Source organism: Physeter macrocephalus, chromosome 20 (genome assembly GCF_002837175.3).
Source record: "Physeter macrocephalus isolate SW-GA chromosome 20, ASM283717v5, whole genome shotgun sequence".
Taxonomy (NCBI): Eukaryota; Metazoa; Chordata; class Mammalia; order Artiodactyla; family Physeteridae; genus Physeter; species Physeter macrocephalus.
In genome coordinates this window covers 111,645,536-111,657,841 of record NC_041233.1, presented here as the reverse complement: position 1 = coordinate 111,657,841, position 12,306 = coordinate 111,645,536, and the positions used below count along the sequence as shown (strand labels likewise).

The 12,306-nt window shown below is 39.1% G+C and overlaps 1 protein-coding gene across 1 annotated transcript in view; it reads left to right on the top strand.

The window, feature by feature from the left end:
- CSMD1 (CUB and Sushi multiple domains 1) overlaps window positions 1–12,306 on the top strand; it is a 611,399-nt gene that overhangs the window by 104,664 nt on the left and 494,429 nt on the right. The window contains exon 5 of the mRNA XM_028481319.1: window positions 5,008–5,129. Within this exon, the coding sequence (XP_028337120.1) occupies window positions 5,008–5,129 (122 nt within the window). The remainder of the gene's footprint in view (window positions 1–5,007; window positions 5,130–12,306) is intronic.

The window sequence follows — 12,306 nt, the reverse complement described above, 5'->3', positions numbered from 1 at the left end:
CCTTCTCCCCCTTTGTAGCCACACATCTGATGTCTTTTTCTATGAGTTTGTTTGTTCATTTATTTGTTTTTGAAGTATAATCACCTACAACACCATGTTAGTTCCTGTTACACACTATAGTGATTCAGTATTTCTGTACATTACAAAATGATCAGCATGATAAGTCTGCTTACAATATGTCACCATAAAAAGTTATTAAATTATTGCTGACTATATTCCCTATGCTGTGACTCATTTATTTCATGACTGCAAGTTTGTACCTCTTAATTTCTCACACTTTTAACTTTTACTTTAATTCCAGTGAATTTGGATAAATTTCTGGTTTCGCTTCTTGACTTCTAAGGGTTTATACTCTTTACTTGAATGTCAGTTGGGAGAAAAACATGTTTTTCTCTATTTTTTATTAAGTTACTGGAAATAACAAAGCCATATATTTTTATACCACTCCTCTCAAATTCTACTGACATAAAATGACCTGAAAGCTAATGTTAATTTGGTGCTAATTATGTTCCTAGAACCTGCCTGGGAAGTTTGTGACAGCTCCCTTGCATTTGTTTTCCTTCTGCTTGGAGCACTTCTGCCCCAGGTGGCCATATGGGTCTCCATCCTACACTGGCCATCAGATGTTGTCTCATCCAAACCCTTCCATGCCCACCCTCTTCCAGATATGCTTTGAACCCCGACTCTGCTTTTCTGTAAAGGTCAAATATCCTCCTGAATTAGATGGTCATGTGTTTAATGCCTGAGGAAGTCAAGGAACTTAACTTTGTTCTCTCTCTGCTGTATCCTCGATGCCTGAAATAGTGCCCAGCTCTGACAAAGCACGTACTGTGTATCTCCTCACTCCCTGTGCTGTGGTGTGTCGGACAGTGCGCTGAAGGCTTTACTCGAATTCTTTCCTTCAGTCCTTACAGCTTTCATAGATGAAGTTATGATTGTTATGTGGATAACCTGAGAGGCTTAAAATGAAATAATTTAAGATAGGACATCTAGTAACTTCATAAACCAGGCCTAGAACTCAGGTGTGATTAAGAAAAGCAAGCTCTTAACCTCTGACATACTTTCTCCATTTTGGTTGACATTCTGGTTATAGACATAAAATCTGTGGTTTTCTTCTAAATCATACAGGATATACACTATCCAGTATAATTCTTAATGTGCTTGAAAAAAGCTTCAGATGTGAGTCCAGATATCCTATTAATTTAAGTTTGGTCAATTAGAATATTATTCTCTTCAACTATTTCGATTAGTTAAGTAGTTACTATAGAACAGTAAAGATTCCTGGAACTGATTATACATAAATAGATAAATTACTACTTCAAATTATATGAGATAAATTGTGTGAAACAAATGTTTTATACATAATAAATATTCAGTGATTAAATGGATAAATGGCACAGATTGACATTCAGAATTGCTTAGTTTTATACTCCCTTTCCACTTTCCTTCTTGATCTATATTTCCAATGATCATTTTGTGAATTCTGCTTTTATCTTAATAACATGTAAGATATAAGCAAAATTTGAGTTTACAAATTTAGAACACTGTCACATGAGTGATATTAGCTATACATCAATTAGGTCGTGGTTGTTATCAAAGAACATTTATTAAGCATTTTTAAGATTTAAGTGTAAATTACTTTACTTTAGGTGTTATATTTCCAAAAAGGTTTTGGCAAGGGGGAAAGCCTTTGCAGAGCAGAAAGTGATATTCAACTGTAATACATATAAATGTGTATATACCTTTTCATTATGGGAATGCGTTTAAATCTTGCTATAAAAACTTGCTTGGCGCTAGTATATTGTAATTACCTAATTATTTGCTTAATTAAATACTTTGTTGACTAATCCAGTGTGTGTTTAATCCAGAAGCAACTGTGTGGGAAGTAGTTCCCCATCTGCAAGGACACAGTGAGATTGCTCATCATAATCAGAGCAGGTCGCTAAGCTTTCTCTGTGTCTGAGCAGCTACAGGGGAAGGGGTAGAGTTCACTCTGCTCTCTCCACTATACAGTTCAGAGAGATTGCAGCTTGGTACGACCCTTCCTGCAGCAGAGCCAGAGGGCAGAGAAAAACCCCAGGCAATAGATCATCTGCAGGAGACAGAAGATAATGTCCAGTCTGTACTTCAGCCACCATGTGGATTTGGATAATGGAACACAGAAATCAGGATAACTCAAGAAACATTATTATTATCTGATAGCAACTCTACACATAGATGGTTGAACTTTGAGTTGGGGCCAGTAGAAAATCTGAGAATTGTCTCTGACTAGTAGGAAAGCCTTGATATAAGAAACTAGTACCTAATGAATTGTAATTGGTGTGATGACGGTAGGATGATCACATGATGAAGAGGCAGATGATTAGAATGGGGACGACTTAGAAAGGCAAAGACTGAGGTACTAGCTAAAATTTTCAACAATTTCCCAAGAAAGAGGATTAGAAGTAAATAATTAGAGTTAAATCATATTATTTAAGGCTATCAACCTACTCAGAAAATACATCAACAAGTATCTATGGGGTAACTATTGAATGCCAGGAATTGTTCTAATTGTTGAGGTTATACAGGGAGGAAAACAAAACAAACAAAATCCCTGCCCTGAATATTCCCACGTACTTCATTTCAGCTGATTATTTTGATGGCTTGATTAAAAGTATGGGTAGAAAAAAAGAGTTAAAAAGTTAATTTATTAGGAAAATGTACTGCAAAAATAGGGTCATAATTCTAAGAAAACGAAAAAATATTTTTTGTATTAATTTGACAAGTTTTGGTGCGAAATACTTCAGAAGGGACTGGATTCATAACTTGTTCTATGTGAAACAGTACCATGTATGCAGGAAAATGTAGAAAATGTGCTGGTTTCCTATGTAAATTTTACTAATAGTTATCTCACTAAAAATAGAATCACTACAAATCCTATCTCCCCAAACAGTGGGTAAGATGAATTTCATGAAGAGCTGGGAACCAATTTTAAAAAGTCAAGTTGAGGTCAAGCTTCAAAGCAAACAACTAAGACCCAGGGCCATTGACGGGCTGTCAGATTTGGTGAACTTTCCAGCAGAGTGACAGCTGGGGCTAATGATTGGATGAGTACAAATTGTCCGTGGTAATGTAACACATTAGTTCCCCACTGCACACATTCTTCACATGTCTTTTTTCGAAGTTTGAAATGCTTAGGATGGCACTTCGATAATATTAGTTTAAAACTAGTCAACAGATATTTATTGAGTAACACTCTATTTATGTTTCTATCAGCTCTTCAGTGTGAAATTTCACAAAGTAGGGTAACACTAAGGTATGATAACTCAAATTTTATTGATAACTTTTCTTCTAAGTTTCTGTAATTAATACCCATAATATCAGAGGGCTTTAAGAAAATTTCGTATCTGAAGTTCATGATCCTCTCGAGAACATGTTGCTAAAAGCAGACTCACTGGAGAGGGAACTCATACAGCACAGGTGTATGTGCTTGTGGCCTCTGCTCTGTTCAATGACCTTTGGAGCCAAGACACGCCTACTGGGTTTTGAAAACCAGGTGGTGACACTTTATCCATATTTATTAAAAAGTGTTCTTCATCTGGAAAGCAAATGCCAATATTTTAAAAGTTAACTCATATGTTTTTATTAATCAATGTATAGTAGATTAATTCTTAGCTAATTATTTTCATAGCAAATGTCAAGTACCTGAAATGTTGTGTAAAGTCAGCTTCCCACATTTTTTATGTCAGCAGCTATCAACATTAGCTATGGTGCTGAGGATATACAGATAAGTGAGGGAAGGATGCTTTCCCAAGGTCAAGGGAACCACAACCTTGTTGGAAAGAGAGATCTGTACATTGACAATTACAATACTAGGAATAGGCATAATTGATATTATTGCTGTAGCAATGTAAATGGAAGAGAGAGAGGGCAGTTAGGGATTTCCCCATTAAAAGGTTTCTGTGACTCCTCCCCTACAACCTGGCCCTTGGGGGTCAGAATCCTGTTCTCTTGTAGCTCAGTCTCTTAGGACAATACCTGACCTGCTCAGCCAACAAAAGGAAGGAAGGAAGGGTGGGTTATGAATAAAATCTACTCTTCAGTGGACAGCAGTTTAATCAGTTTGTGTGATATGATATCTTAGGAAAATGAACCTGAGATTCTCTTGTATTAGTTCTTATTTGTGAAATTAGTTTCTTCTGCTCTTTTCTCAAACCCAGTTTAAATTATTAACGTTAAGAGTGGAGTTCAGGCTGACATGTGATTTACAAAATTGTGTATTGATTTTTTTAAAGGCTTCTTTCTTAAAGTGGAGGTCAGTTGAAATATTTTTATATTCAAAACTTAGTCATTCTTATTGGGTTATGTTACTTCCGTGATTTACTTGGTCTTTCATTTTTAAGGTATTTTCTTTTTACTTTTAGAGCCACCGTTTCTGTTTTCTTTCTTCACAAATTCAACTGTATTTTAAGTTCTTATTTGCATTGTGCTATAAGGAAATTGGTACAGTTTGTTACAGAATACAATGATACAGTGTAAAACTTGAGAGGAAATTTAAATATCATCTGTTCCACCATCCTTGTTTAAAATTAAAAGGATGAAGCTGTGGGGGGTGGGGATTACTGGTTCAAGGTCATGTCGTGAAGGGCATAGTGGAGACACTAACTCGGTCTCCTGAATTCTTATTGCATTGGGTGCAACCAGAGGTCTATACAGACTGTCTCTGAGTCAGAAGGGTGCTTGAAATGGACTCATTTGATTTGACATTGTCCATGGTGCTATTGTAATTAAGTCATTCTGTGAATGGCAGTGCCTTGGGAAACATAATAAAGAGTTCCAGGTAAACGTTGCAGATACCAAGCAAGGGTCCTGAAGGCTGAGCAAAATATACTTGCCAACTTGAGTTCACAAATAGCTTTTCATTACAGTAAATGCTAGATACATAACTTGAAGTTCCATGTATGTCTTGTGTGTTCATCACACAGATGAAATCCTGTGGAAAATAATATCATCTCTATGTACTTCTAGCTAGAACGTGTGGATCAAATCTGCGTGGGCCCAGTGGTGTCATTACCTCCCCTAATTACCCAGTTCAGTACGAAGACAATGCACACTGTGTGTGGGTCATCACCACAACAGATCCAGACAAGGTAAGGCTCTCATCCTCCGGGTCTGCGTACCTGATGAAATCAACACTCTGCCTGGGCAGCTGTTTACAACCGAGAACCTGGTGAATGTCATGCACCCTTACATTTTGTTGTTTTAATTGAAAATCTTCTGCTGCATTGTGTGTGTATCTGTCTACATTTGTTGCAAAGCCAGTTTTAGATTCAGTTAATTCTTAGTGAGTGTTCTCAGTGTGCTTGCCTCCTCCTGGTTCTGGAGGCTATGTTTATGCTCTTTTTTTCCCAGTTTTATTGTGATGTAATAGTTGACATATAACTTGTATTAGTTTAAGGTGTACAACATAATGATTTGGCATGTGTTTTTAAATGATTACCACAATAAGTTTAGTTAACATCCATCACCTCACACAGTTACACATATTTTTTCTTGTGATGAGAACTTTTAATATCTACTCAGCAAAACTTGATGACTGACGGGTGGAAGGTGGGGAGTAAGGGGTGAGGAGCCATGGGCAGGTGGTTTTGATTCTCTTGCTTAACATTGTGTCCACATGGCTTCAAGTGCAGATGCTGTAAAGTGGGGGGAGGAGGAGGAATCAAGAATGGCTTAGGGGTGTGTGGTGAAGCCCTGACCAGAATGGGCCCATGCCGGGCTTCACAGGGTCTAGTTTCCTGGGGAGTCCTGGCGGACATCCGCTGTCCGTGCATAAGTACTGATGATAATGCCCTTCTTTATTCTCCTGATCCAGATTGGAGCAGTAGGTTCTAAGTTCTCCCTGCCTCGAACCAGGGAAAGGGCCTCAGAAACCAGTCTTTTTATGGGAAGAGATGGTGAGTTTGGCTCTGGGCATAGTGAGAGTGAGGTGCCTGCTCTATCTCCAAGTGGGTCTCCCTGGTAGAGGTCAATTCGGAATTCCCAGGTGCTTCCTTAGCTGCTGAAACCTGGGATGTGTGTGACATCATGCAGAGGAGACAGAAAGAGCCAAAGAGAGTCCTGATGGTGGCATCATCTTTCTCTCAGGGCCAGCCAGAGGGTGGACTGGGCTCCACTGTCATGAATGATAGTGATCTTGCAACTAGAAGTGCCACGTAGAGTTTTAACATACTAAACTCTTGTATGGATGAAGTGGGATACCCTGGTGTTCCAGCAGAGAAAGTAGTGGGTCCAAACTAAATCGTCAGGGGAGGGCTTCCCTGGTGGCGCAGCGGTTGCGCGCGGTTGCGCGTCCGCCTGCCGATGTAGGGGAACCAGGTTCGCGCCCCGGTCCGGGAGGATCCCACATGCCGCGGAGCGGCTGGGCCCGTGAGCCATGGCCGCTGAGCCTGCGCGTCCGGAGCCTGTCCTCCGCAACGGGAGAGGCCACAGCAGAGGGAGGCCCGCATACCACAAAAAAAAAAAAAAAAAATCGTCAGGGGATTTGTTTAACTCCCTTCCAGTATTTAAAAAATTCATTTAAATCCAGATTACATATGGGATAATCATAAATATTTTCCTATATGGAAGATATGCCTGTATATCTGTGTTTCTGTTTCTTTCCAATTGTCAACTGAAAAAAAGCACAGCTGAAAAGTTGAGGATTAGTTTTATTCGGCAGACATACTGAGGACGTAAGCCCAGGAGACAGCCTCTCAGATCTCAGGGACTGCTCTGAAGGGGTATGGGAGGATCCAGGATATAAAGGAGGTTTTGGAAAAAAACAGGCAGTCGAACATCAAAAGATCACTGTTAATAAGAGAAAACCAGACCTCTCAAGTTAAGGAATTTAGCGCTCCGTGAAATCATTCCTTTGATATGCAGCACCTCAACTATCTAGGGCCAGTATCCTGTTTTTCTCCAACCTGAATCCCCTCGGTGTGGAGGCTGGTGGCTTGATGGCCACAACATCCTTTGTTTACTGATGCGGCAGGCGACATTCTTCATCCACACTGTATATACTGGAATAATTGATATCTCTGTGCAAATAAAGGAAACTTAGAGTTCCTATTGTCTAAACCCTTTACCTGACAGAGAGGAAGCTGAGACCCAGGGAAGGTAAGATTGCACAGCTGCTTACTCTTATTGCAGGATGAAAACACACGTGCTCTTTGCACTGCTCTGTGATAGCCTCTTCATGAGCTTTCTTCCTCCCTAAAGAAGTTATTTCTTTTGTAGCTATCTGTTCCATTATCACTTTGAGGAGAACCACAAGGAAGTGAAATAATAGGTTATTCAGTGCGTCAATAGGATATTCTTGGCTGTAGATAATAGAAGAGCTGACTAAAAGCCAGAAGTTTTAGGGAAAAACTATTTCATGCAGAGCCAGGGAGATTCCAGGTTTAATTCAGGAACTCAGTAACTTTGCTGAGGGCTCAGGTGTTTGCCTTTCTTTTCTGTTCGGGTCTCCAGAGCAGTGATAATATCCCCCTCAGGTCACATAATGCTGCCACACCATCACATTCAGTGTTCAATGAAGAAATGTGGCATGTCTTTCTTAGAAATGGTAGGAATTGTCTAGAAATTCCCAGAGGCTTCCCTTCTGGTCCAATTGAGTAAAATGTCCACAATCCAGATCATGGACAGCCTGAGGAAAGAACCATCTGGAAGCCAGAGAAAGGGCCAATGGTTATGGGTAACCAGTCATGTCTACCACATGCAGACAAGCAAAAGGTCAAAGGAAGAGATTTCAGTTATCACCAGATTGATCTTTTGCTTTTCTAATGTTTCAAATCCCATTATAATCCTGTTTTACCTGACACCAGTGGACTAAAATTAGTTAAAACTCATTAAATATGTCCTTTGATGTTTTGAAGTTGATTTTTAAACTTGGCCAAACTGCAAAGTGACAAATGAATAATGAATTTATGCAGTTTGGGTTTATACATCTTCCTCATTATACAAGTTCACTTTTCTCTCTCATGTTTTTGTACATTTACATAGATTTTTCTAAAGACTTCATATATATTTTATTGACTCTGAACACGTAACAATTGACAAATTAAATTTCAGGAATTTTGTGTTATACTGCTTCAGAAAATTCTTTGCCTTCCTTTTTTTATTTTGGTGAAATGTTCAAAGAACCAAGGCTTCCAGTTGATAGACTAACACACTGATCTTCTTACAAGAGCACTACTTAGTCACCTGAAGGCATCTCAATTAAGCAGAATTACCATCCAAATTAAGCAGCAGCCATTGCCATTAAGTATAATTAGGCTTAATTTGATTCCTTGGGAGACAGTCCACATAAGGGGGTTTCCCAATGAAGCTCATGGTGATGAAGGTATATTACATATTGAGCATAAGAGAAAAGAACAGTTAATGTAAAGGTTTCCAGAGTGACTCCTGCTAGAAGCATTAACAGAATTCTAGATAAGAAGAGTTGTTGGTACACCTTAAATTTGTTGTTTGACATGCTTTGTAAACTTTAAGAAATAAGATCGAATAGAAATCTAAAATCAGTTTCCAAATTGATGAGTCAATGAGAGATTAGTTAGTAAACTCCTCTTTTTTTGAAAGATTAACCCTCTCGTGATGATTTATCCTCTTTCCTGGTCTTAGATCTGCTTTGACCATTATATAACCAAGTTCCTTGTGTCAGTTTATACCAAGTGTTAACATAAAACGGCTGATAGAAAGTAATTATTGTGGGAAGTTCATTGTGTCTCTTAGTAACGTATGTTACAATTTATAATACTGAGGGATGTCAAGTTAAAAGGAATACTAGAAGTCCATTCACTTACATATGTTTATTTATAAACATATATAATTATCCTAATGTATATTATATTAAAACATTATATATAATGCATATTAGGAGAATTATATGTATTAATATAATGTGTATTATAATGTGTATCATATTAATATGCATATATTAGGAGAACCTGATATGTAGGGAGAAAGTTGGAAAAAATAAAACCAAAAAAGTTCCTCAAGAAGATTCAATTTAGTGGAGAAGCAGGTTTCTAAAACAATTGTTCTTGCCGAACTAGTCTAGTAGAAATTCAGTAAAAATTAACACAGTAATCAGATATTTATTAATATATTTTATTGTAAACACATTCAACAATCTGTGTTTCTCAGGTAAAACTCTTGAGGAGTCCTGTGACCAAATTCCCTAAAAGTAGTAGGTGATTAGTGAACCACAGATTATGGGAATTATTAGCAAATGCTCACAAACGTTTATCCCTGGGGTTTTCATTGAAAGGATTAAACATGGAAGACAGCTTTCCTTGGAATCCTTTGATATATGGATATATGTGTGTGTGAGTGTTTATTTTTTTTCTCAAATACATTTTGTGCTGACATAATTTTAGTACCTAATTTTAATTTGAGCTCTTCAGAGAGTAGTATTCTTTTGGTGTTAAACTCAGGATTGAAGTGATTTAAGACATTTGAACGTTGTCTTATGTAGTTCGTCCAGGCTGCTATAACAAAATATCACAGACTAGGTGGCATACAAAAAACAACCATTTAGGGCTTCCCTGGTGGCGCAGTGGTTGGGAGTCCGCCTGCCGATGCAGGGGAGACGGGTTCGTGCCGCGGTCCGGGAAGATCCCACATGCCACGGAGCGGCTGGGCCCGTGAGCCGTGGCCGCTGAGCCTGCGCGTGCGGAGCCTGTGCCCCGCGACGGGAGAGGCCACAACAGTGAGAGGCCCGCGTACAGCAAAAAAAAAAAAAAACCAAAAAAAAAAACCCCCCAAAAACCCCAACCATTTAACGTCTAATGGCTTTGAGCCCCAGTATTTCCTTACCGTGTTAACAGCACCCACCTTCGAAGGTTGTTGTGAAGAGTATAAAATCAGTGTAAAACACCTAAAACGTTGTCTTCCAAATACTAAGACAAATACCGCCTTCCTCCTCTTCCTCCCCTTGCTCCTCCCTCTTTCTCCATCTCTTCCTTTTCTTCCCTCCTCCTTCACCTCCTCCTCCTTCTCTTTATTATTATTATTAATAATAATAAAGCTAGATTCAAAAAGACATAAGTGGAACCCTGAATGGCAGGTAGAGGGTTTAACTGTGATGCTGGTGGCCCAGGGTGTCAGTGTAGGGCCCGGCAGGGAGGGAGGGAAGGACATTATGATGCACATTATGTCTTAGGGGCCGTTCTGCCCACAGTCAGATGGACAGATTGGAAGGGCACAAGATCGGAGACCTCAGGGCTTTATTTTAATCATGAGACAATATGAACCTAAATCAGTACAGCAGCATCAGACTTGGAGAGAAGAAAATGGATTTGAGAGATATTTAAGAGATGGGTAACAGTCACAGCAGTTTATACATTTATATTGCATCTTTGATTTAATGAATAACTCGACATCTAAAGACAAATAAGAAAATTTGCTTTATGTTCAGTGCTTTTAAGAAAATACAGCTGTTTATCAGAGTCCCTTTGGGGGAAGGAGCATTGACTTCTTTTATTATTCAGCGGATTTTGTACATAATTTCAAGTAACAAATTCATACAGATACAGAAAAGGCATTCATTTCCATTTACAACATTTAAGCTGTTTTGAAATGGAATTTGAAAAGATATAGTTCAGTAGACTTTCTTTTCCCATTAGGGGAGTCACAGATTGGTGGAGAAGCAGAGACTAGACACCACTGTCAGCTATAACACTGCACTAAGCATCCTTGTGTTTCCCTCACAGACACCCTTCCAGCCCAAATGCCACGATGGGGTCTGTTTACTTTTCTTGTATGTCACTAATCTCTGCCGGGGAAGTTGGGTTCCTCGCCAGCTTCCCTTCACTGCACGTTAGGGGCTCCCTTGTATTCTTTTGGGCTGTCATCCTTCATCTTGTGTTATTGATTCATTACTTCGTCCTTGTCAACTTTCCAATATATTCCCCTCTCTGTACCAGCCCTTTTGTTGTCAACATCCTCCCCATCATCTCTGTTTAATATTTGCAACCTCTTTCATGAACTGAGTTAGGGTCATGTGACTTTGCTTCTCAGGTCTCTGGACTTGCCCTTCCCAATATCCTTTCTCTTCTGTCACAGGGACACCTGCACTCTCTTCATTTTGCTCAGCTCTGACTCTTGACTTCTTTAACCAAATTTACTTATTTTTATATGTCTTCTTGGCACTCAAAAGACAATAGAAAAGAAGGTGTGTGCTTTTGATTTGCTTGCATTTTAAGCCAAAACCTGAATTACACACACATGCACACTCACATACACACATGTGCACACATGTGTATGTGTACACACACGCACACATGATGGAGACGGTATCAGTAGTGTGCAGACTGCAGTACAGAGGTGAAGAATGACTGTGGAGAGGTAGACACAGGCTTTGTTTGTAGCAATAATTGTATGTCCCCATATGCCCAGAAGAATGACGCTTGGTCCGCAGGACAGGAGGGTGGAGAAGGTTTTATATTTTTGTTTCGCTTCTGTTTTCTATAAGTGGTGTGTGTGTGCTTTATGATAAATGGAGACAGGAATATCCATTTTCTTTGAGGCTCTGAGGTTCCCTAGTTAATTCTTCTGTTCCTGGTTAACTTTACACATCTTAGAAGTGGTCACCTTTTATTTTTCTTTTAATATGTATCACCTACTCACGCTTTGCATTTATATACATTTCCTTTCTTCTTTTCAGTGCTCTTCTTATTTAACACAATAGTAATTATTACAAGTAGCAAAACAAAACCTATTCATTCAGCAAATTTTTGAGCCACACACTCTTTTTTTATATCTTTATTGGAGTATAATTGCTTTACAATGTTGTGTTAGTTTCTTCTGTACAACAGAGTGAATCAGCTCTACATATACATATATCCCCATATCCCCTCTCTCTTGCGTCTCCCTCCCACCCTCTCTATCCCACCCCTCTAGGTGGTCACAAAGCACGGAGCTGATCTCCCTGTGCTATGCGGCTGCTTCCCACTAGCTATCTGTTTTCCATTTGGTAGTGTACTTATGTCCATGCCACTCTCTCACTTCGTCCCAGCTTACCCTTCCCCCTCCCCATGTCCTCAGGTCCATTCTCTACGTCTGCGTCTTTATTCCTGTCCTGTGCCTAGGTTCTTCAGAACCATTTTATTTGTTTGGTTTTTAGATTCCATATATATGTGTTAGCATACGGTATTTGTTTTTCTCTTTCTGACTTCTCTCTGTATGGCAGCCTCTAGGTCCATCCACCTCATTACAAATAACTCAATTTCGTTTCTTTTTATGGATGAGTAATATTCCATTGTATATATGTGCCACATCTTCTTT